Consider the following 27,285-nt stretch of genomic DNA (forward strand, 5'->3'; position numbering starts at 1 on the left):
TGTTATTCATATCTTGACTGATCTTGAGAGTGGTACACATGGCTGGTTTAGATTTACACTGGACTTGTGTAAAATGTAGTACTATATATGTATCAACAGACTGATCACTGGTGCAAATTAACATTTCTTTTTTAGTGAGTTGAGTGAGTGATAGTCACTCAGTTGTGTCCAACTCTTTGCAACTCCATGGACTGTAGCCTGCCAAGCTCCTCTGTCCATGGAATTCTTCAGGCAAGAATATTGGAGTGGGTTGCCGTTTCCCTCTCCGGCAATCTTCCCAATCCAGGGACTGAACATGGGTCTCCTGCATTGCAGGGATATTCTTTATCATCTGAACCATCAGGCAAGCCTGATCACTCATGTAAATTAAAAAAAAAAAAAATTTAAGCTGCTGTTGATTTATCCAGATTTATTATTTATAAATCCAAAATTTTCAACGGGTTCCCTCATGGCAAAGGAAGATGTCATGCAGCACATACAAAAGGTACAGACAGTCTTAACATTAACTGCAAAGAAAGTTCCCCATCATATTCATAAGAGCCAGGTTATTATGCCTTTTTCTAGTGGCTTCACTAAAAAGCATACTTAAAGGAAAAAAATCTAAGAATAATAGAACAAGAGATTACAAAAAGTATGCTGTTTTGGAGGTATAATGTGACAGTGTCAATAAGGTAAGTGTGCCAAGTAAAATTTCCATAAAGAATTTTCCATTGTATTGTAATAGGCCTTTTCCCTATAGCTGTCCTTTAAGAACTCCATTTCTAAAGCAGAGTAAGTAATTTCAGGAATTTAATTGAATAGATAAATATAATGTTACAAGAGCAATTCTAAGGCCCTTCTCTCTTTAAAAAACTTTTAAAAAGCGTGGTTAATACATTCTTAAGGGTTCACATTTGTACAACAGAAACAAATTTGTAATAGGACATATCATTATGGAAAATGTTTAAATGTGACTAATGCTTTTAGAAGGCATTTTGTAGCATCCTACACAACAGATTCCACAACTCAGCTTAATCTTCAGACACCCACTTGTGCCAGGGTGAGTAGAACAGGAAATTCTATTTATCAAAAACTGAATTTCCTGTTTAAAAGTAAGCACCACCTTTGATAGCAAGCTCTTTAAGTTCCTTCCACACGAATTACTGTATTTGGCTTTTAGTGAAGCTACCAGTAAACTCCACTATCACTCTGATTTAGGAAAGCACAACATTTTCGGTGTACGCGAGTTCCAATGTGACCTTGCAATGTGAACACTCTGTATACCATAGCAGTGGCTCCCAGGGGAACAGCTGAGCAGCTGTCACGTTTCCCGGCAGAACAGGGTGTAACATTCTTTTGCTCACCAAGTTTATTTAATGGCACACTCCAACTCTCAGGGCATGCAGTTGGCTGAAAACTTCAACCATTTCCATTCACTGCTGTGAATCCATTACTAAACAGTTTGAATTTTTTTTTTTTACCCATTTTAATCTCTTAACAATAAACAAATAAAAACACACTATTTTATACTATTTGGGTCAAATTAATTTTATTATGCTCCATGATGAATTGCCACCAGTGCAACATCCTATTCACTATACATTTCAAAAAAAAAATTCACATACTAAACAAAATTTCAGTTGATAAATGGAAATGAATGATTGAAAGTCTTTATGAATCTCATACATACAATATGTGGCTAGCTGAAATTGTCTATCACATAGCGTTTAGATATAAAAAGCCTCATGCTAGTTTGTTAAACGCGAAGGCTACCAGACAATCATTTAGCTGGAGTGCATGTGGGAAGCTCTCAGACGACGCACAGGTATAATGCTGTCCACAGTGCGAGGTGGTGGAGGACTGAAAACATGCAACCTTTACACTCAAGTGGATTTAGTCTTCATGCCTGGACTGAATCCCACAGCTGCTGTTTCAACCAATGTTAATTTAGACTTTGTGCAACAACAAAAGTCTTATTTTTTTTTTCCTTTAAGAAGAAAGAATAAACTCAATTACCATTGGCAAATTTTATACCCATCTTACATGTTTAGAATTGTGTTTCCAATTCGAAGATTTGATATCCTCTGCTCAGAGCAGCTCCTGATAAATCTTTCTTATAACAAAGTTAGCTAGAAAACCCTGCATTCCTTGCCCCAAAGTGAACAGATATCTTAAGTTGGCATTAAAGACATTTCTAAGATATTGTAAAAAATTTATATAATGTCTAAAAGAAAGAAACAAGAAGGAAAATGATATTACTTAAAATAATTAAAACGTTCTATTTACCATTTGCACAAATTCCTAATTTTATTGGTTAGTTGTTGTCCAGCCTCATCCACACGAGACCCACAGAGATTAAGCCACAATTAAAAAAAGAAAAAAAAGTAAGCAGAAAAAGGTTTTTAGCAGCAGAGGGCACTGTTTTTTGCAAGAAACAAAAAGTCTAGAATCTTTCCCATGAGCTTAAATTATTCCTGCAAGGTAGGTAACATTCTCTGAATAACTTAACTATTGTACTGCACCACTTACTGCTTTCAGCAACAAAACCTTTTAAATTATTTCTCATGATAACTAGATGCATGATCACTAGAGATTATGTGATAACTGGTTAAAATTCAAGCCACATCTTGCAGGTCCAGCCTGTCAAGATCATGCCAATAACTAGATTTTGGTCGGTACAATTGAGAGCTTAATTTTTAGTCAGATATTGTGACTAGTAATGAAATACATTTGGAACTACATTCTGTATATGACTCAATGTGAGAAAAATAGGTGTCTGTATTTAAATCAGATCATTTTTCTACCTAAAATTTAAAGTAGGCAGGTATGATAATTAATGCTATATATATGAAACAATCACCCTTAGGCAGACTAGTGTACTGTAGAGAGGCAAGGAAACCCTAATTTTAACACATCATGTAGCATATATAACAAATATGCAGGTTGTAAAGTTTTATTTTTGCTTTTTAAAAATCTATCGTTTGGTTTTGTGTTCCAAGAAACTTGACATTGGGACCACCAATCTTTTAAGAAAAAGGTAACCCTTCACCTAACATTTGACAAAAACCTTGAGAAATTATCAAAATTAAAAAAAAAAACACCCCGCATATTATAGTTTCACTATTATAGGGTATACCTTTGCCAACTAGGTAAGATTTTTATGGTTGGTATTTCTGAATATCTCAATCCATACAGACTGTAAAATATAAATACTTAATCCTACCTCACTGTTATCATTTTCTGAATTTTATAGTGAATTAATCAAATACCACAATGTATAGCCTCCTTCAGTTCATGTAGTATGGAATTATCTCTAAGATGCCCTAAACTTTAACATCTTAACTTTTCTTTCAGAATAATACCAAAAATACTTTTTAAAAATTTTTGCCAAAAAGAGCCTGCCACATTTACTATAACACAAAAATAACCTCAGTTAAGTATTAGGGATGCAAGGGCTCCTTATGATTCCAGCCCCCAAATACCAGATCTGTACAACAACAGGCAATATTGCTCTAAGAGGTGTGTTACTCCTTTTCCCAACTAGCATCTCTGTAGTGATTTTATGTCGAGCATATTGCTAAAATTTGAGAACCTGCATCAGTGTAGTGATGTCTAGAGAACTGTGCAATGTATCAGTTTCAACATTCATGTGGCATGTGTTCAAAAAGAAGGGGCTAAATAAACTAAGGTTTGCATCACTTAAAAAAGAATGTAGTGCTATACTAGATTTTAATAAGAAAATTTAGGTACAGAAAAACTAGGGTATGAAAATAGTGTTTTCCTTCTGGCATTATAACTAAATTACATTAAGGTTTTTGTCAGTCTCACATATAATATTTAAACTCCCTTGTTGATGGAATGAAAAACACTCACAAATCAAGTGAGCATCCTGGTGTAAACGTGCACACAGTCACAGGGAGTAGCTTTGCAGAGGATTATGACAAACCCTTACAGATTAAATGAGGTATTGCACAGATTAATAAAAAAAAAGCAAAAAGGCAACAAAAATATACAGCAAATTGGTAGAACATTTACATGATAATTTTACAGAATCCATAGACAGAAAGTAGTGTTTAGTATTTCACCTTAAAAATATATATATATAATATATAGATCAGTCTTCCCATTCATCATCATCCTCAAAATCTTCATCATCATCTTCATCCTCATCTTCATCTAGAAGAGAATCAGTAAGACAGTTAAAACATACACATAAATAAAATAACATTACATAATTTTTGCTATTCAACTTCTAAAATACAACCTGGAGGAATCCAGTTACTAAGATGGATTAAAATGAATCAATAAAATACATCTAAAGAGTATTAGATTGTGAGCTGAAGATTAGGAGTAAGAAGATGTGGATTCTAGTTCCTTAATCTCTATGGAACCAGTTTCAACCTGTGCTTCCTTATGTGTAAAATCACATGAGTTGATCTCTCTGAATCAACAGGGCTTCCCTGGTGGCTCAGCTGGTAGAGCATCTGCCCACAATGCAGGAGACCCGGTTCAATCCCTGGGTTGGGAAGATCCCCTGGAGAAGTAAATGGTTACCCATTCCATTATTCTTTCCTGGAGAATTCCATGTAGGGAGGAGCGTGGTGGGTTACAGTCCATGGGGTTGCAAAGAATCAGACTGGGCAACTAAAACTTCACTTTCTCTGAATCAACACACATATCACAAGAAAAGCTGTAAAAAAAAATATACTTGCACATTGTTTAGCTGATTTCAGTTATAATTCCAGTGACAGGTAGGAACTGCATCAGCACTAAGCCATAAAGGAAACAGAGTAGGCACCCCAATACCCCATCTCTTTTTCTACCCCGATTCTCTCTTGAACCAGTCACCAAGGACCTACTATCACTAAAAGCGAACCTGAACACGAAAGTCGCTCAGTTGTATCCGACTCTTTGCGACCCCATGGACTATAGAGTCCATGGAATTCTCCAGGTCAGGATACTGGAGTGGATAGTCTTTCCCTTCTCCTAAAGCTAAAGCTCAATTCTCTGTTCTCAGTTTCGTGACCCATCACACCCATCTGACCCAGATGATCACCACACCCTCCTTCAAACTTTTTCCCCTGACTTCTAGGATACCACATTCGCCAGTCCTCCAAACTCTATTAGACTTTCTCTTCTCTGTTTATACCCACTTCTTTGATGATCTCATCCAGTTCTGTACCTTTAAATACCACGTACTTAATGACATGCAGATTTATATTAACAGTTCACATCTCTCCCCTGAATTTGACTCATAACCAAATGCCTACTCAACATCTACTTTTAAATTTTTAGTAAGTATCTCAAATTTAATATGTACAGAATCAAATTCCTATCCTTCCTTTCAAACTTGCTCCTCTTAAATCTTTCTCCATTCTATTAATGAAAACTTCACTCTTTCAGTTGCTCAGGTCAAAAACCTCAGACTCATCCATCACTCCTTTTTTCCCAAACCTTGCTTTCAATCCATCAACAAACCCAATGTTATCCACATTCAAAGTATAACTAGTATCCAACCACTTTTCAGGAGCTACCAATCTGATTCAAACCTGCATCATCTCCTGCTTGGATCACTGCCACTCATTACTCTGCTAAGAACCTTCCAGTGGCTTCCCACCACATTCATGGCCTCCAAAGCCTTACTCTTGGCTTCCTGTCACCTCTCATACTACTTCCTTATTTTTTTCTTCCTTATTCTTCTTCTTGTTCTACCCCTACTGACCTCAGGGAGTTTGTACTGGCTGTACATACTTTCCTGTTTTCTACATGGTTTACTCCGTGAACTCCTTTGAGTCTTTTCTCAAATGATATCTTAGGTAAGCCTCATTATCCTATGATAAATGAAATTCTCTCTCACAGTCTGTTAGTCTTTTCCTTTTCTGCTTACTTTCTGTCTTTAGTACATATCACTATTTAAAGTACATATTTTCTAATTTGTTTTATTTATTGTCTCTCTCTTTCTCACTGGAATGCATGCTCCATAAAGGCAGGGATTTTTCTTTTTCTATTATCTCACAATAAATACTTGTGGACTGAATTAGCCTATTCTATCTTTTTAGCACAGTATAGAAATAAAAATGCCTATTTAAGGAAAACAAATGTTGCTAAAGGATCATAGACATTCACATCCTTAAGGGGAAATAAACAGAAAGAAAACAACATTTATTGAGCACCTACTATGTGCTCAGCAACCTGCTGGTTATTTGCATAATAATTTGCTGTTCATATCAATCATCTGATTTATGAATTCTCTCCAGGTAACAAACTGGAGAACTGAGGTCCACCACACAGAGTAAATAATAGATTTAATAAGAACAAAGATCTGCTTCTAGTGCATCATGTTCTTCGGTAAATCTCAACCATTACCACAGCAAAACGCATATTCCTTCTCTCTTTCAAAAATGATACTCATTTAACAGTGGTGTGCCTATGTTTAATAACCACAAGTACAAACTATTTTATTCAAACAATGTTTTGGGAAAAAACAAAAAAGAGGAAACAAAAAACTAGGGTTCTTTAGTAAACCCCGGAAACAATACAATATATCTCATTTCTCAGTCCCAGTTCTTACAAATCAGGGAAACCTAAATTTCTTAAGTCACAAGAATGTCTCAGGAATGAGATACAGGAATGTCAAGTCTTTTTTAAGAAGCTGTTTGCCAGGCATTCTATTAATACTTCTAGTTTGGGAAACAAAACTGCCATTTTTTGCCAAAACTGTTCTTCTAATTTATGGTTATGACATAGCATCCATTAAGCTTCAAACAGACTAGTCACAGTGACAACTTCTTAAAATATGTCTGAGAACCTAAATCAATAAGTTATCCAATAGCAGGAAGAAAATCTAGAAAAGACTGTGTCACAGAATAAAAAGAGAAACAGAACTTCAAATATTCAAATTTATTAACTATACATATACACATGCAAATATACCTGAAGAATGAATGGCTTTGCTCCTCTTCTGCATCACTTCCATTAATGCGCCTACAATTCCTGAAGTGGGTGCAGGTGCTGGTGGTGTAGACTCTGGGGCATCAGTTACCTTGGAAAGGAAAGTTAGCAAAACTGAGTAATGCATCCTTAGCAAAAAGCCTTTCTCTCCAGAAAATCTTTCTCTCTTACAATCACTTCATTATTCTAAAACAAAATAAAACCAAGAAAGCAAACAATCAAGCCCAGGATAGGATTAACTGAATTAAGAAAAAAACCAAAAAAACAAAATTGCTGCTTTAAAAGACTTATGCAAGATATATTTCGTATTCTTAATGTATAGGCCATCAATAGATTTCCATATTTAGATTAAAAATCAAACTTTTTGCTACTTGCCCTTGAAGTTGGGTTACTTCTGTTCATTCTAATACACAATGATAAGAAACTGATAAGAAACTGGCTGATAAACTTTAAAACAGTTATCAAGGATATTGTTTTATAAAACTGAGGACATATTTAGATTCCTAGAGTTACTAGGTGAGAAGCATATTTTAAGATATTTAAGAGATATAAACAGACTTATATTTTCCTGAAAAAATCAGGAAGCTTTGCTAACAAGCTTTATAATTTTAAATATTATATTTAATATACAGTTATAATATAAATATGTATAATAGACAATATATATACTGTAATTCAAAATGAACCTTCTTTCTCATGTATGTGAAACTTATAGGAGATCAGATGGGTAGCCTTCAAAATGTACCTCACAAGGCAACTAACTTTCCCCAACTAAAGTACTGTTTACTTTATCTAATATAAACTACATTTGAGGAAAAAAATCAATATTAAAGGGTCTCATCAAAGAGACTCACAGTCTTAGAAAATGAACTTATGGATGCCGGGGGACGTGACGGTTAGGGACTTTGGGAAGGTCATGTACACACTGCTATATTTAAAATGGATAACCAACAAAGACCTATTGTACAGCACACGGATGGGAGCGGGGCTTGGGGGAGAATGGATACATGTATAAGCACGTCTGAGTCCCTTCGTTGTTCATCTGAAACTACTACAACATTGTTAATCGACTATACCCCAATACAAAATAAAAAGTTTTCTTTAAAAAAAAAAAAAAAAACCCTATCAATAAAGGGTCTCATTAAAACAGAAAAAAAGGATCTTATTACAATCTAATTTCTATATAAAATAATCTCTGATTTCAACACTCCCGACTCTTTCCAACCCCATGGACTATACAGTCCATGGAATTCTCCAGGCCAGAATACTGGAGTGGGTAGCCTTTTCCTTCTCCAGGGCATCTTCCCAACCCAGGGATTAAACCCAGGTCTTCTGCATTGCAGGATTTCTTTATCAGCTGGGAAGCCCCATTAGAAAAGAGCCTAAAGGAAATCTGTAGAAACGAAGGGGGGGAAAAAGTGCAATTTAGAAAATACTGCTCTCTGTGCACTTTGATTTAAATGAGTAGTCATTTATACAAAATACTCACATTTTGTTAATTTTGTTCACAGAAAAGTATGTTACTGGTATAATCAAAAATGAAATAGCATAGCTATACTAAATAATTACACATACACATAGCTACCCTTGAATAACATGAGTTTGAATTGCATGGGTCCACTTATATGCAGATCTTTTTCAATAAATATATTGGGACATTTTAAAAGATCTTCTACATCTGAAAAAACTTAACAGATGAATCACATTGCCCAAATACATGAAAAAATTAAGAAAAAGTTAGACATGTCATGAATACATAAAACATATGTAGATACAGGTCTACTTTACCATTTACTACCATAAAGTATACACAAATCTATTGTAAGAAGTTAGAATTTATTAAAGCTTATGCACACACAGGGACTTTGGGAAACCCTACATACATGGCACCATTCCCTGTTAACAGAATTGTAAACAAATGTAAAGATGCATTTTAAAATCATAACTGCATAAGATTAATTGCAGAGCACACTGTACTACTGCCCTAATCTTGTAGATACCTTCTGTTGCTAATTCAGTGAGCCAAGCATGAGTATCTACTTGAAACTCCTTGTGATTCCACTCGTGTGAGCAGTTTGTCTCCCCAGTAAATTGTGCATCACAGTAAAAAGTGATCTCTTGCAGTTCTCATGTATTTTTCATTGGATTGAGTGCAATACTGCAATCCTTGAATAAAACCATGGGACCCATATGAAGTGCCAACTAGTGACGCTGGAAGCGCTCCAAAGAAGGGGAGAAAAGTCATGACATTACAAGAAAAAGCTGAATTGTGTGATATTTTCTATAGAACATATAAAACCTATGGAGGTTTGCAGCTGCCTACCATTTAAGGATAAATGAATCCAGCATTAAGGATCATAATGAAAAACGAACAAGAAATTCATGAAGCTATCACTGCTGTTAGGTGTAGGAGACCAACCCCTCCTTTTCCTCCTCCTCCTCCTCAGCCTACTCAGTGTGAAGACAAACAGTGATGAATACCTTTGTGATGATCCACTTCCATTTAAGACGTAGAAGTAATCATCATGCCATCATCATGCAGAGTTCCAAAGAACAGCAAGGAGAGATAAGAAACCTTCCTCAGTGATCAATGCAAAGAAATAGAGGAAAACAAAAGAATGGGAAAGACTAGAGATCTCTTCAAGAAAATTAGAGATACCAAGGGAGCTTTGCATGCAAAGATGGGCACAATCATGGACAGAAATGGTATGGACCTAACAGAAACAGAAGATATTATGAAGAGGTGGCAAAAATACACAGAAGAACTATACAAAAAAGATCTTAATGACCCAGATAACCACAATGGTGTGATCACTCACTTAGAGCCAGACATCCTGGAATGCGAAGTCAAGTGGGCCTTAGGAAGTATCACTATGAACAAAGCCAGTGGAGGTGATGGAATTCCAGTTGAGCTATTTCAAATCCTAAAAGATGATGCTGTGAAAGTACTGCACTCAATATGCCAACAAATTTGGAAAACTCAGCAGTGGCCACAGGACTGGAAAAGGTCAGTTTTCATTCCAATCCTAAACAGAGGCAATGTCAAAGAATGCTTAAACTACTGCACAGTTGCACTCATCTCACATACTAGCAAAGTAATGCTCAAAATTCTCAAAGTTAGGCTTCAACAGTATGTGAACCGTGAACTTCCAGATGTTCAAGCAGGATTTAGAAAATGCAGAGGAACCAGAGATCAAATTGCTAACATCTGATGGATCATGGAAAAAGCAAGAGAGTTCCAGAAAAACATCTACTTCTGCTTTCTTGACTACGCTAAAGCCACTGACTGTATGGATCATAACAAACTGTGGAAAATTCTTAAAGAGACGGGAATACCAGATCACCTGACCTGCCTCTTGAGAAATCTGTATGCAGATCAAGAAGCAACTGTTAGAACCAGACAAGGAACAACAGACTGGCTGCAAATCAGGAAAGGAATAGTCAAAGCTGTACATTGTCACCCTGCTTATTTAACTTATATGCAGAGTACATTATCCAAAATGCAGGGCTGGATGAAGCACAAGCTGGAATCAAGACTGCCAGGAGAAATATCAATAACCTCAGATATGCAGATGACACCACCCTTATGGCAGAAAGGGAAGAAGAACTAAAGAGCTTCTTGATAAGAGTGAAAGAGGAGAGTGAAAAAGTCGGCTTAAAACTCAACATTCAAAAAATGAAGATCATGGTATCTGGTCCTATCATTTCATGGCAAATAAATGTGGAAACAATGGAAACAGTGACAGATTTTATTTTGGGAGGCTCCAAAATCACTGCAGATAGTGACTGCAGCCACAAAATTAATGCCTGCTCCTTGGAAGAAAAGCTATGACCAACCTAGAAGCATATTAAAAAGCACAGACATTACCCTGTCAAAAAATGTCTGTCAAGTCAAAGCTATGGTTTTTCCAGTAGTCATGTATGGATGTGAGAGTTGGACTATAAAGAAAGCTGAGCGCAGAAGAATTGATACTTTGAACGATGGTGTTGGGGAAGACTACTGAGAGTCCGTTGGACAGCAAGGAGATCAAACCAGTCCATCCTAAAGGAATTCAGTCCTGAATATTCATTGGAAAGACTGATGCTGAAGCTGAAACTTCAATAGTTTGACCACCTGATGCGAAGAACTGACTCACTGGAAAAGACCCTGATGCAGGGCAAGACTGAAGACAGGAGAAGGGGATGACAGAGGATGAGATGGTTGGATGGCATCACCAACTCGATGGACATGAGCTCCAGGAGTTGGTGATGGACAGGAGCCTGGTGTGCTGCTCTCCATGGGGTCACAAAGAGTTGGACTGAGTGACTGAACTGAACTGATCATGTCATACAGTTAATAAAATAAACTTATCTGTTGTGTAAGTGTGCCTTTTTGTAAAAATCTAATAGCTACATGACGAGAACTGTATGAAATATTTTTGTATCAACACTGCCCAAGTATTCATCATGTAGGACACAGTGTACAAGATTGAATTATATCACCATGCGGTGCCTCTCATAACTGGAGAAACTGTGTAGCTGCTTATCATCACAGGTAAGTGATTTTGAAAAAAACAACAATGTTTCCAATATAGTATTAAGAATATGACTGTAGTAATATAGGCCATAAAAATTTTATAATGAATTTATTATTTTATAATAATATTGAATATACTAGGCTACCATAAAGCAATTATTGTTATCAACATATGAACTGTTATACCTGTAAATAACTATAAATTTCTCATATTTTCATTTCCAGTGTCTAGTATATTACATATAACATCTAGCATTATATAAAGAATATATATATATATATATAAAGAAGAATACTGACCACTAATGACGTAGGTACCAAGAGACTATTCATCTTGTGAGCAGATGATGTAAAGTTATAGTATCAATAAATCCAATTCAGTACTGTAAATATATCTTCTCTTATGATTTTCTTAACATTTCTCTTCTCTAGCTTACTTTGTTATAAGAATACAGTATATAGTATAATATATATAAAACATACAAAATATGTTAATTTTTATGTTATTGTAAGGCTTCCAGATAACAACAGGCCATTAGTAATTAAGTTTTGGGGGAGTCAAAAGTTATACACACATCTGACTGCTCAGGGGGCTGGTACATATAACTCCCATGCTATTCAAGGGTCAACTTATGTACCTGAAATTCTAAAGGGTACGGCCCCATGAAAATCTGCTCTTCATCTGGGCTGTGGTCATTTTGACAATAATTCTGCCCACTAACAACTATTCAAAGTTCCTGAGAATCCTTTAGCCAGAAGTAAATGGGAAGAGGAAACAGTTGATTATTCAGAGGATGATCTAAGTATCATTCTGGATACATGTTAAGAAAAGATCTAACTAAACACATTTTAAAGACCAGAAGTTTCTTAAATCTGTGCTATGCTAATGTTTAAATGCCTTCATTCAATTAGTTGTGTTCCCTATCTGTCATTTCCTTCCTAGACAGTTTCTAGGATTTAGGAATTTATAATTCTCTACATACTGCAAAATAATTTTCCATTAAAAATTTCCTTCTTTTAGTTCCATTTACTTCATAGAAAAAGCTATCATTTGTAACTGTCTGAAGTCCTGCAGAAAAGTGTTCCTCCAAGAACTGAGAGACCACATATAAAGGTCTGGAGGAAGCGTATGAATGTTAGGTAGCTTAGGCTTTAGGTCAGGGGTCAGGAAACTACTGCATGGGCCAAATCTAGTCTGCCTCGTCTTTTTGTATAACTTCATTAAAGCTAAGAATGATTTCTACACTTTTAAATGGTTGAAAGAAAACAAATGAAAGAGTATTTGTGATATGTGCAAATTATCTGAAATTCAAATTTCAGTGTCCATAAATACAGCTTTATAGAACGCAACCATGTCCATTCATTTATGTGCTGTCTACGGCTGCTTTCACAGAACATGTATGGCTGCTGCATCTGTGGTATAATAGCAGAGCTAAGCAGCTGTAACATACTATATGGGTTTGCAAGCCTAAAATGTTTACTGTCTAGTCCTTTAAAGAAAAAAGTTCGGTAACCTTTGCTCTAAGTGAAAGTGAAGTTGCTCAGTCGTGTCTGATTCTTTGTGACCCCACGGACTGTAGCAAATCAGGCTTCTCTGTCCACTGGATTTTTATGGCAAGGGTCCTGGAGTGGGTTGCCATTTTCTTCTCCAGTGGATCTTCCCGACCCAGGGGTCGAACCTGGGTCTCTCACACTGCAGGCAGATGGTTTACCGTCTGAGCCACCAGGGAAGCCCTGCTCTAGAAGGTGAAATGATGATCTCATCCAACTCAGAGAATTCAAAATTATCTGCCATCACTACAGAAATTCTTTCAATTCTCTGTGGAGTCTGATTCCCTACTAATCTAAATTTCAGACACAGAAACTTTAAAATATAGTTTAGTTTTCATAAAGTTAATGGTCTGACTTTACCAAAATTATTATGATTGGTTTCAATATGGCTACTTTTAATTCTGTGTAGTTTAATAAAGATTTTTCTCACAATTAAATTTTATTTAAAAGTCTAGAATGATGAATTTTGAACAAAGTGCAATATTCTCTTTATGAAGTTCTATAATAGGCAAACTAAAACTATGGTGACAGAAATAAGATCGGTGATTCTTTTTGAGAAGGGAGAGAGGCATGAGGGAACTTTCTGGGGTGATATTTTGATACAGAAATATAGGTTACACAGGTAAAGGTATAAATGTGTGCATTTTATGGTATTAAAAATATCAGAAATTCATAGGGTTAAAAAAAATACCAAGAGAAAAAGTAAAAAAAAAGATTTCTTTCCAAAGACATCTTATAATATTTTAAAAATTCCATGAAGACAGGTAGTCTAGATTGAAAAGAATGGCTTACTTACAGATTTCAGTTGAATACCCTGTCGTATCTGGTCTAAAAGTGCATCCCTTCCGGAGCAGGACACCGGCCGACTGTTCTGTTCCACTTTTTTTAGCTGAGCACCCTCTCTGATTTGATCTAAAAGAGCTGCTTTGCTTCCTGCAGGAGTTGGAACTTGGTGGTCACCATCAGAAGGGAGGCCAGGGGGAGGTGGCGGCCCTGGTGGAGGCGGAGGCGGAGGCGGAGGCGGTGGTACCACTGACCCGCTCACTGACAGAGGTGGAGGTGGTGGTGGAGGCCCTGAAGGTGCTGAGGAAGGAAGAGCTGGAAGTGGAGGAGGGTACATCCTGTTTGGCGGTGGTGGAGGGACTCCTACACCCGGCCTGGATGGAGGCGGTGGTGGCGGTGCAGCTGTGGGAGCTCTTGAAGGTGGTGGAGGAGGAGCCCCTCTTCCCCTGGCAGGAGGGGGAGGAGGGCCGGAGCTGTGTGGTGGCGGGGGAGGAGGGGGCGGCCCTCCCCTTGATGGTGGTGGAGGTGGTGGTGCTGAAATACAAACAGAAAAAAGAAAGCATGCTTTTCTCCCCCACAAACATTATACTGAAAAAGCAACATATTCAACATGCATTAAAACAGTATGAGGAAAAGAAGCCCTCATCTTTGTATTTTATTTTACAAAGCTATCTGAGCAAAGATGATATCTTATAATTCTTAGGATATCTTATAATTCCCAATAATTTGGGAATTCTCAGCCTAAAGATCACTTTCCTCATCTTAAAAAAGTATTTGCTAAAGTAGTAGAATTTAGTTGTTAGAAATCAGCACCACTTCTCAAGGTAAGGGAATAAACATTTTTATATAATAATAATAAAACTATAACAAAGAAATTAAACATTTTGGTCAATAAGCATCATTTACATTTTAATAAAAATTAATGGTTACTTTTCCTCTTTAAAGAATCAAGTATAGTTAGCTGTTCTATGCAGTTAATTTACATTCAGAATTAAATAGCTAATGTAGTATAATCTATTAAAATTTATTCAAGTTAATCTGAGCTAAACTCAGCTGAAATGTTCAACTACTTATTCAGGAGACATTAACAAATTTACTGAAAATTTCTAAACACTGTAAAATTCAAGTTAGTAAAATATTAACATTACTCTGGTAGTAATAATATATACCTTTTTATTTTGCTAAAGGTAAAGTGTAAGTTAAAACAGAGAAATTCAAAGTATAAATTTATTCCATTTCCAGAGGCATGATTTTACCAAGAGCGTACACAAATTTACAGAATAATAAACTTCATTATTTTTTCATTAAAGAGTGAGTAGGAAAAAAAATAACTTTCTTTTTTAAGGAATAAAGCTATTTATATTTACTGGTACAAACTAATATATTCCTGGTGGATAGTTCTACAGTCTATACAAATACCCACCTTAATTTCAAATAATAGGGTTAGATGCTCAAAAATGCAATGATACCAAGAGGAAAAAAAAAAGAAAAAACCCTCACTTCAAAGGCAAGCCAAACATTACTTTCTGATTTCATTTGAGACAATCATGGGAAATATGCTATAAAACATGATATCAAATGTAGTCATAAATATGAGATGAAAAAGACAGTAAGGCAAGGTTCACAAGGGTGTTGTCTCCTGATACAGAGACTTTTAAAACTGGAAACATGGAGCAGCAAACAGGAGAGTCATCCTACTTGGATACAAGCCACCCCTGAGGCAAGTGCCCATGATTTACACTCCAGGCATGCTGCTGCTGCAGCTAAGGTTCACCCAATTTTCTCAACAGATCCAAAGCAGGAAGACAAACTTGCTAAGACCAGTCTTTTGCCAACATATTTTGTAGTAACAGTAAAACCAAGAGGACATGGTCTATGTACGTTACGTACACCCCCCTGAATAAGAGAGTACGTCAAATCCTCCAAGCAGATACAAAGATTTCATTTTAATCAATTTAAGGCTTGCATTTCAAAAAGCAATGATATTTACCTGAACTAGTATTTTTTATGATTTAATTGTTTGCTAATCAAGAGGAAAAGGACTCACTCTATTCTACTACAAAAACTGTATTGTTAGTCAATCATTTCCTGTGGTTTTGCTAAGGACTCTGGAACCATAATCTTCTATGTACAGTGAAGAATCTCTTCAGTAGAGAGAATAAAGTTCTTTTGAACTGGGAGTAAGCACACTGACTGGAATAATTTGGGATTCAGCTAATAATCATTCAAGGTGAAGGTGAAGTCGCTCAGTCGTGTCCGACTCTGCGACCCTGTGGACTGTAGCCTACCAGGCTCCTCCGTCCATGGGATTCCCCAGGCAAGAATACTGGAGTGGGTTGCCATTTCCTTCTTCGAGACACTAAATTACTGCTCAGGCAAGGGGAGAGCATTAATTTATAGTGAATAAATTATCAGCTATACCAAATTTGGGTACAGCACAAGTTCAGCATTTCTATTCTCTGAAAAGTGACTGGAAATATCTCTATAATTTTCGTGAGGAAAACATCTATTACCACCTTTCTATTTTTATAATCTGTACTATGACTACATAAAAAGGAAAGTATGCCGAAGATATGCCATATCCCAAGGTAAAAATATGAAGGAATTAAGACAGGAGAAGATAGAAGAGATGGCACAACATTAGCTAGGTTCACATGCACAAAAATGTCTACTGGGCAGACACCACACACCACTATGAGAAAGTCTGAAGGCCTATAGGTTTTCAAAACTCTGAGTTACCACAAACACCAGATTCAGAATGACAATGACAGTTCTTAGATATTTAATTAGTAAATAAAAAGCATGACACAAAAGTTAAAACAAATCAAACTGTCCTTACTATCAAAGCTTAATGAGAAAGGAAGAGAGACTGAAGCTTTCAGAAAAAAACTTCATCTTGGTAGTTTTTTGGTACACTGTAATGTGCAGTTACACTTTATAGTACACTAAAACGAAAAGCTGATATACTTAAAAATAATTATTTGAGATCAAGTTAAGAGTAACCAACCAGTAGATAACTCCAGATATTTGATATTTAAGGGAATTATAAGCAGAAATTATAAAACAATATAAATACATTAATATTTAAAAGAAATGTGTTACAGAATTCAGGAAACACTTTGAAGAACTGCTCTCATGCACTCTCATCAGGATTAAGCAAACCAGGCATATATTATTCAAAACAGATCTGAATCTATGGAAATACTGACAACTCCCTGAGTTGTCCTTTACCCAACTGCATGTTTATGTTTAGTCCTCCCCGCTTAAAGCTCAACATTCAGAAAACTAAGATCATGGCATCCGGTCTCATCACTTCATGGCAAATAGATGGGGAAACAGTGGACACAGTGGCTGACTTTATTTTTCTGGGCTCCAAAATCAGTGCAGATGGTGACTGCAGCCATGAAATTAAAAGATCCTTACTCCTTGGAAGGAAAGTTATGACCAACCCAGAAAGCGTATTAAAAAGCAGAGACATTACTTTGCCAACAAAGGTCTGTCTAGTCAAAGCTATGGTTTTTCCAGTGGTCATGTATGGATGTGAGAGTTGGACTGTGAAGAAAGCTGAGTGCCGAAGAATGGATGCTTTTGAACTGTGGTGTTGGAGAAGACTCTTGAGAGTCCCTTGGACTGCAAGGAGATCCAATCAGTCCATTCTGAAGGAGATCAGCCCTGGGATTTCTTTGGAAGGACTGATGCTAAAGCTGAAACCCCAATACTTTGGCTACCTGATGCAGAGAGCTGACTCATTTGAAAAGACCCTGATGCTGGGAAAGACTGAGGGCAGGAGGAGAAGGGGATGACAAAGGATGAGATGGTTGGATGGCATCACCGACTTGATGGACATGGGTTTGGGTAGACTCCGGGAGTTGGTGATGGACAGGGAAGCCTGGCGTGTTGCAGTTCATGGGGTCACAAAGAATCAGACATGACTGAGTAACTGAACTGAACTTCCCCAAATTAATGTAAAAATATTAGGTATATTTTATGTAAGTTATTGAAATAATGCCAAGTGTAAAAACCTATCACTAAAAATAAGTATAATAAGTAATAATAAAAAAAAGCAGTGAGGTAAGAGGTAACACACAGAATTTAAAAAAAAATAAATTACAGACAAAAATGAACTCTGACTCATAGAAATAAATTTCCTTTCTTACTTTAGCATCTATATACCCCAAACATTAGTTTGAATAAAGGGAAGAAAACCTTACTGGATTAGTTTTGGAGGCAGGATAAATGAGTTATAGCTTCTTTGAAAATAAACACATGCATAATTTAGGACACTGGGTCAAATAACATCCCCCATACATACCACTCCACTGTGGTGGACCTAAAGAGCAGATTATTTATTATAAATTAATGGACTTCAAACAACTGCACAGATACACAAAAAGATATACTGGAAATGATAAGGTTTTCCACTTTTTACAAGCCCGATGACATGATTTTACAAAATAATTTCAAGAAATCTGAATCCGGTCTTACAAAACCTATTTTTATGGCAACTTCATAAACTTCTCCCTATTTTTATCATACTTCTGAACGTGCTATATGCTTCGCCTAAGAAACATTTCCATAATAAATCATTATCTGTCTTTTTATTCTTCCTCTTAAAAAATGTATCTTTTATAAAATCATTCTTGGGTGTCTAAAAAGTTCCACACTGGGAGTTAAGATTCTTGAGTATTAAGTTCCTGAAGTATATTTTTGGTAATGCCTATGAAATTTTTCCTTTGCTTTAGGTAATTTCAATTGAGGACTTTGCCTAATTTGATACTTTAAAAGCAGCTAGAATAAAAAGCAGTAATAAGAAAGTTTAAAACAACAAACTCAATCAAGTTAATACAAACCATGCTCGGTTACAGATATTCAGCTGAGAGGCCAGCAATATGGACTGTCTAATAAATGCCAAGAGTATTTATAAACTTATAAATTCAGACAGTTCAGAGAGACCCTGAGCATCATCTGGTATAAGATGAAGGTGAGTGGTAACAGAGGAGAAAAAGAGAGTCAAGGAACAAACTAGGTCTTCAAGACCTCCATCATCTGCACACTAATTATAACCATGAATTATTTTGGCAGCATTTAAAAACAATGTTGCCCAGATGTTTTTATTAAAAATCCATACAATTTGGAAATGTGATTTTTTTCAACAAAATAAATCATCATCATACTATTTTCAGTGGAATGAGCACTGTGTTTCCACAACAGCAATTATGACTGTATGATTGTTTACATTATCTGTTGTCACAATAGATAGTAAGATTTCTGAGGGCAGAAACCATATCTTTGTATCTAAATATCCTGAGTAGAGACTAGTGCTAACACAATAATGTTTACTGAATATATGAATGAATGAATGAATGAACACAGCAGTGAAAAAGATACAGGTAGGTCAAATACCTAATTTAAAATGTCAGTTAAATTCTTCAAAAGAATGCTTTGATTATCTGGAGCTTTTGTTTTGCTGCACTGTCTTATCATGAGTATGCAAAAAGGAGAAAGAAAAGTAGCCCCCAATGAATAAACTGGCAAAGAGGTAACAGTCATATTGGAAAACTCAGAGTTAACTGTATTTACATTTAATTGTGACAATTATTAAGATATGACCAAAAAACATGGTGACTTAAATAAAATATCAAATCTTAAAAAGGTGCAAGTTGTCTGTGTTTTCAGGTACCAAATGGTGAGTTTTATATTTTAGCTAAGAAAAAAATTTATTTCAAAATAAACAGATTTTGCATTATTTATATTCTAAAAATGCTTATTATACATTATAGAATTCATAATGACCTTTAAATTACTACTTCTAATTGTAATAAATGCAACTTTGATAGTGGTCTCTAACATTTACCAAGTGAAATATGCAACTACATTTTTTTATTCTAAAACCAAACAGCCAGCAGACTTTTTCCATGAATTTAATATAAGACTTTTAAATAGTTAGAAAAGCCTTGACAAGTTTTTTAGTTATACTGAAATAATGTAAAATATAGTACACTGGGCTAAACAAGTTATCCCATAAATTACAACATTCTGCTTAAGGAAGGTTCACATGAACATATTTAGCTGTCATCCATGCAACTGACCTCAAAAGATTCAAAGGAAAAATAGTCAGAATGCCTAAATAGAAAAAAAAAGTTACCTTGCCTTCGTAGTTCATTTTTAACAGCTTCAACACCTCCTGTTTTTTCAATGAAGTCATATATAACTTTTGATGTTTCTCTGTCTTTAAGTTGTGCCTCTGAGATTCCACACATATCAAAAAGATTCTTCAATTCTGGATCCAAATTATTCAGCTACAACAGAGAAAATAACTGCTAACTATAAAATCTATCCCCATTTTTTCACAACAGCAAGTTAAAGTTTTATTCTCATATCTGTGCCTTTTATGAAATTATTTTCTTTTATGTTTATAAATTTTTAATATAGTTAGAATATTTATATGCTAAGTAAATATCTTATAAAAAACAGAAAAAGATAAGAACAAATAGGCTTTATATTTTATGTTTTCTTTTTGTTTCCTACCTTTGTAAAGAAAGCATCTTATTTAGATTTTTACCAATCCCTTCAAGACTGATACATCTCTAAAGTTCATCTATTCTACCTTGTCCTAAATAAAATTTAGATATAACCACAAAAAGTATTATTAAATCTATTAAAAAATTTGAGGTCAAGTACCTCTTCATAACCCAAGTACCCTATAAATGCCCAACACAAAGAGGCATTCAAAAATACTGTGGTGCTGTTTATGACAAGACATGGAAGCAACCTCAAAGTCAACTGACAGGAATGGATAAAGAAGATGTGGTACATATACACAACGGAATATTACTCAGCCACTGAAAATGAAATAATGCCATTTGCAGCAGCATAGATGGACCTGGAGAGTGTCATACTGACTGAATGAAGCAGATCAAATAGAGAAATATCATATGGCATCCCTTATATGTGGAATCTAAAAAGAAATGATACAACTGAACTTACTTACAAAAAAGCAGAAGACTTACAGCCTTAGAGAAGGAACTTACGGTTGCCAAATGGAAATGTATACACTGCTATATTTAAAATGCTTAACAAACAAGGACTTACTCTACAGCACATGGGACTCTGCTTGATGTCATGTGGCATCTGGATGGGAAGGGAGTTTGGGAGAGAATGCACATGCCAAGTCGCTTCTGTCGTGTACGACTCTTTGTGATCCTATGGACTGTAGCCTGGTAAGCTCCTCTGTCCATGTGATTCTCCAAGCAAGAATATTGGAGTGGGCTGCCATGCCCTTCTCCAGGGATCTTCTCAACCCAGGTATCGAACTCACGTTTCCTATGTCTCCTGCATTGGTGGTTCTTTACCACTAGAACCACCTAGGAAGCCCTTGGGGGAGAGTGGGTATATGTATATGTATGGCTGAGTCCCGTCACTGTTCACCTCAGACTATCAAAACATTATTTGTTAATTGGCTATACCCTAATAGAAAAAAAAAAAAAAGTTTTTTTTTTAAATATTGTGGTGCTACCACTGTAGTTCTATTAATAAAAAAGTAACCAAAATAATTTTTGATTCTAATCACAAATAATATTTCTTTTTGACATAATTTTTCCAAACCATGATTATCAGTCAAATGTTAAATACGTAAACTTAGGTAACCAATTTTCAATTATTTTGCTCAAATGCTGTAAGTGAATGAGTGTTGAAATCATCAAAAAGAGTAATAGAATAAAAAGATGTAGACAATCTTTGGATATTCAGAATGTGACCTTAGTACTTTCAAGTAATTTGGCTTATATTCCCCTCAAATGATCACTTTGAAGAAACAATTTTCTCCTCTTGGCTTTCAAAACATAGAGATTTCATATTATAGTAGATAAAGCCAAAGAGTTAAAAAAAAAAAAATAACCTCTCTAAAGAGAGTCTCTAAAGAGTCTTAGTTTCTAGAGAGACTTAGCCATCAATGATAGAACAATACATGATTTCAAACCTCAGTGGAATATGAACATAAATATAAGCACATTCAACCAAACACTAGAACTCACAAAAATGTATAAAAGTCTAAAAGTAGGACATGACATTCCCACATATTTAGAGTTATAACATTTATGGCTTGAAAATAACTTACATCAAAGCCAGTATTCGGATCCCAACCCACATGTCCAATGTGTCTAAAGTAGCAGACAGAAAAAAAACAGAAAAAAAAAAAAGCGTTAAGTGACAATAAAAACATAATATACATGAAATCCATCCCAACCAGTGAATTTTTGGCCTGAACTAATGGTTCTCATAGACATAATCATTTTCAGGGAAAAAAAGTGTATAAGTAGTCAAGAGACCAGGATTCTAGCCCCAGCTCCACTACTAACTGAGTCTTAACATTTCTGCACAATCTTTCTGAGCATCCATTTCCTTAACTGTCAAACTAGCCTAAGAATACAAGCATTACATGTATAAGAGGACAGGAATTCTGTAATGAAGAAACGAAGTCATGCATATGAGAATGCTTGAAATACATCAAATGAATATCAAAGGTTTGATGCCTACAATAGACTGTGTGTTTTCCAAAAACTCCTATCTTGAGATCGAATCCCAGTGCTATAATTCCTGGAGATGAGGATTTGGGGAGGTAATCAGGTCATGAAGGTGGATTCCCCAAGAATAGGATTGGTGCCATTAAGAAAGAGGCCTGGAGAGCTCTCTCACCCTCTTCCAAAATGTGAGGACACAATGAGAAGACGGCAATGAACTAAGAAGTGGGATTTTACAAGACACTAAATAAATCTTGCCTGCCTCTTTACATCCTCCAGAACTGTGAGAAATAAATTTCTGTTCTTTATCAGCTATCCAGTCTATAGTATTCTGATAGCAGCCCAAACAGAATAGGACAATGCCTTTAGGTAATTTCCAAATATCATTTATAGGGAAAAGTGAGATTTCATTTTCATGTCCAACAATTAGTTGAAAAAGCAACTCTAATTTTTCTTTTCTGATAGGTGGAAAAGTAAATTAACTAAGATTCATAAAAAGTCTATTGATCAATAGCCTTTAAAAACTCTAACAACAAAATTATAGCTGAAGGTATGCAAGCAATAAATGGAAGGGGTCTCCCAAAAAGAAAACAGAACTTTCTAACAATTTAAAAAGAGAGTAGAAATGAATAAATCAAAAGTAAAGAATAATAAAAGAACTGCCTTACTGGAAATTGCTTGGTGTTCCAATATCTGCCTTAGTTAACCTCTTCTTTTTAGCTTTTCCTTTTTTCTTTTCTTTGGTATGGGAGATATTGTTGATTTGTGGACCATAAAATCTATTTGTGGTAATTTCTGGATTTTTTATGTCAACTGTTGCCATGGGTAGATTAGGACCTGCAAATAAAGTCAAAATAATATGAAAGAGATTTAAGAATTATCACAATCATAATTTATAATTTAAATACCTTTTTCTGAAGCAGGACCACTTCAATACTATAGATTATTTGTTTTAAAATCACATGTTAATTTTTATAAATAATAAATTTCAAAAATTCTTAAATTGTAAAAGTCTATAACAAACTCTTAAATTAGCATAGATACATTATTTCAAAGAAAACTTCTATTTTTATAATACTAAATCTCATAACGTACATGAATTTTCAACAAGAATTTAAATTTATCTGATCCATTAAATTTTGACTATTACAAGCTTCACATCCAACATATTACTCATTAATAAAGTGGCATACATTACATAAGAAGAGTAAAAGAAAAGAAGCATCTTTGTTTTAAATCTAGTAAAGAAATCTAGATTTACTTCTTTATTTCAACATTATTAGTCTATGAGGAAAAAAGATGCTTATATAATTATTATTATCATTTTTTCCAAAATAATATTTAAATCTAGTAGCATCCTCCTCATTACTATACATATACTTAGGCTATCAGAAGTATATAGCTCAAAAATTTAAGACACAAAAATTCTTAAAACATTTTATCTTCCATAAGGATCAACAGTAAAAAGACCTCGGCATTTTCAGATATTATTAACAGCATCTCCAGGAGTGACACTAAATGTACAGAGAATTTTGCTTTATAAATCATAAAAGTGCTCTTGCTCTTAAAGGTATGAAAGTCCGAATGAAACAAACTCATCTTAAAGATTCCTCTAAAAATTAAACTGAAGGGCAACACATATTCCTCAGCGATTCCATTTAAATGTATGATTCTTTGACAAAACTTCCTATTAAACCAAACTCCTCTGAGATGATCATGCTAAGTCGCTTCAGTGGTGTCCGACTCTGTGTGACCCCATAGACGGCAGCCCACCAGGCTACCCCATCCCTGGAATTCTCTAGGCAAGAATACTGGAGTGGGTTGCCATTTCCTTCTCCAATGCATGAAAGTGAAAAGTCAAAGTGTCTGACTCAGTCGTGTCCGACTCTTAGCGACCCCATGGACTGCAGCCTACCAGGCTCCTCTGTCCATGGGATTTTCCAGGCAACAGTACTGGAGTGGGGTGCCATTAGTAATGACAATTTTAAAAACAATGTATAAAATATAATCACTATTATGCAGAGAGAGAGTTAACACAGTGGGCCTAAGACTGCTATCTTTAGAAAGGCCTGCTTGCAGGGCTGGCCCTTAGCTGGCATCTAAGGATCTGGGATTTTAAGAGGGTTCTTATTCCCTGATAAGATGGGCTCATTGTGTCTCAACTATTAGTGCTATCAGTGTGTTCTATGCTGATACCTGCTTTCCTTCTGTGAGTCTAGAATCTTGGCAAGTTCTAGACAGAAGATGCCCACATGACTAGCCCCCAATAAACCCCAGGCACTGAGTTTCTCCTTAACACATTTCATGTGTGTTGCAACAACTCATTGCTAGAGAAATTAAGCACATTTCCTGACACCAATGCCAGAATATTCTTGGAAGCTTGTGTGTGGTTCCCCCCAGACTTAATCCCACGTGTCTTTCCCTTTTTTTAGTTCTTGCTTTGTATCTTTTCACTGTAAGAAATCTTTACTATATGCTCAGTCTTCTGAGTCCTTCTAGCGAATCACCAACTGGAGGGGTGGTGTATGGAATCTCCAACACAATCATAGAATGGCAGATAGAAACCCTAAGAAATCATAGGCTAATGTATACTGCTGCTGCTGCTGCTAACCCACTTCAGTCGTGTCCAACTCTCTGTGACCCCATAGATGGCAGCCCACCAGGCTCCCCGTCCCTGGGATTCTGCAGGCAAGAACAGTGGAGTGGGCTGCCATTTCCTTCTCCAATGCATCAAAGTGCAAAGTGAACATGAAGTCGCTCAATCGTGTCCGACAAGTGATCACTAAATGCCAGCTTGACAATAACTCTTCAATTATCCTGAAAACCTCAAAGGCAACCTATTCATAAACACTGTCTGAAATAAAACATTTATCTCCATACAAAATAATATATAACTAATTTTTTCTCCCTCAACTCTACTACTGAAGATGAAATACAGTAAAAATAAAATTATAAACGCCATCTGCCAATTTATCAAACAAATAATTTGTACACAACTAAAAGATATACACAATTCAGCTATTTTCCCTTAATATTCAAAGTCATTAAGTATAGTAAGTAAATGTCTAAAAGTTCTACTTATAGTTTCATACAAAATTCTGAGGGAAATTGCTCATATTGGCAAGAAGTAAAAATTCTTCTTGGAAAAAAATGGAAGCTAATGAACAATATGGATAAAACCATTAAAAGCTGATTCAGCATCAAGGAATAATCTGACAATAATTGGACAAAAATTAAAGGTTAGTTAAGCAATATAGAAGTTTATTAAATAGGAGATAAAGAACTAGATTTTCAAATTTGTTCAGATTCAAGATTTGAGTTCACTGTAGTTTCAAAAAAAGGGACTTATTAAAAATAACGAGAATTCAAGTGTTAAAGGGTTGAATTGGGATCATACTAGTATCTTCATAGACTTATCTAGTGCTCACTTTTTACTTCTCATTCTGTTTTCTCTGCTCTTACAATTTATCATTACTCATCATTATCAGCAACACCGTCCAAAGAAGATGCTGCAAATTATTACTCTCCTATCTTTATACTTAATAACATTTAAGAACACCCTTAATCATTTCATTATAGGCAACAGGAATGCAAAAGTAGGAAACAGGCAAATTTGGCCTTTGAGTACAGAATGAAGCAGGGCAAAGGCTCATAGAGTTTTGCCAAGAGAACGCACTGGTCATGACAAACACTCTCTTCCAACAACACAAGAGAAGACTCTACATGTGGACATCACCAATGGCCAACACCAAAATCAGATTGATTATATTCTTTGCAGTCAAAGATGGGGAAGCTCTATACAGGACCGGGAGCTGACTGTGGCTCAGATCATGAACTCCTTATTGCCAAATTCAGAAAAACTGAAGAAAGTGGGGAAAACCACTAGACCATTCAGGTATGACCTAAATCAAATCCCTTATGATTATACAGTGGAAGTCAGAAATAGATTTAAGGAACCAGATCTGATAGACAGAGTGCCTGATAAACTATGGACGGAGGTTTGAGACATTACAGGAGACAGGGATCAAGACCATCCTCAAGAAAAAGAAATGCAAAAAAGCAAAACAGCTGTTTGAGGAGGCCTTACAAAGAGCTGTGAAAAGAAGAGACACTAAAAGAAAAGAGAAAAGATAAGATATACCCATCTGAATGTGGAGTTCCGAAAAATAGCAAGGAGATAAGAAAGCCTTCCTCAATGATCAGTGCAAAGATAGAGGAAAAAATAGAATGGGAAAGACTAGAGATCTCTTCAAGAAAATTAGAGATACAAGGGAATATTTCATGCAAAGATGGGCTTGATAAAGGACAGAAATGGTATGGACCTAACAGAAGACGATATTAAGAAGAGGTGGCAAGAATACACAGAACTATACAAAAAGAACTATACAAAAAAAAAGAACTATCTTCATAACCCAGATAATTACGATGGTGTGATCACTTACCTAGAGCCAGACATCCTGGAAGGTGAAGTCAATTGGGCCTTAGGAAGCAATCCCTATGAACAAAGCTAGCGGAGGTGATGGAATTCTAGTTGAGCTATTTCATATCCTAAATGATGATGCTGTGAAAGTGCTGCACTCAATATGTCAGCAAATTTGGAAAACTCAGCAGTGGCCACAGGACTGGAAAAGGTCAGCTTTCATTCCAATCCCAAAGAAAGGCAATGCCAAAGAATGCTCAAACTACTGCACAATTGCACTTATCTCACATGCTAGCAAAGAAATACTCAAGATTCTGCAAGTCAGGCTTCAGCAATACGGGAACCATGCACTTCCAGACGTTCAAGGTGGTTTTAGGAAAGGCAGAGGAACCAGAGATCAAATTGCTAACATCTGCTGGATCATCGAAAAAGCAAGAGAGTTTCAGAAAAACATCGATTTCTGCTTTATTGACTATGCCAAAGCCTTTGTCTGAATCACAATAAACTGTGGAAAATTCTTCAAGAGATGGGAATACCAGACCACCTGACCTGCCTCTTGAGAAACC

The 27,285-nt window shown here is 35.7% G+C and overlaps 1 protein-coding gene across 2 annotated transcripts in view; it reads right to left on the bottom strand.

Moving 5' to 3' along the window:
* Positions 1-1,506: 1,506 nt before the first annotated feature.
* The window catches only part of WASL (WASP like actin nucleation promoting factor), an 84,224-nt gene continuing 58,445 nt past the window's right edge, over positions 1,507-27,285 (bottom strand). The window contains exons 6-12 of one of the 2 annotated variants that reach the window (XM_040259557.1): positions 22,968-23,136; positions 21,897-21,939; positions 19,926-20,079; positions 18,093-18,110; positions 13,794-14,314; positions 6,913-7,021; positions 1,507-4,155 (exon numbers count right to left, since the gene is read on the bottom strand). In XM_040259557.1, coding sequence (XP_040115491.1) covers positions 4,094-4,155; positions 6,913-7,021; positions 13,794-14,314; positions 18,093-18,110; positions 19,926-20,079; positions 21,897-21,939; positions 22,968-23,136 — 1,076 coding nt within the window. In that variant the 3' untranslated portion in view covers positions 1,507-4,093. The remainder of the gene's footprint in view (positions 4,156-6,912; positions 7,022-13,793; positions 14,315-18,092; positions 18,111-19,925; positions 20,080-21,896; positions 21,940-22,967; positions 23,137-27,285) is intronic. The other variant, XM_040259558.1, reaches the window with a different exon arrangement.

The sequence above is a fragment of the Oryx dammah genome, unplaced genomic scaffold (assembly GCF_014754425.2).
Source record: "Oryx dammah isolate SB20612 unplaced genomic scaffold, SCBI_Odam_1.1 HiC_scaffold_18, whole genome shotgun sequence".
NCBI classification, from domain to species: Eukaryota; Metazoa; Chordata; class Mammalia; order Artiodactyla; family Bovidae; genus Oryx; species Oryx dammah.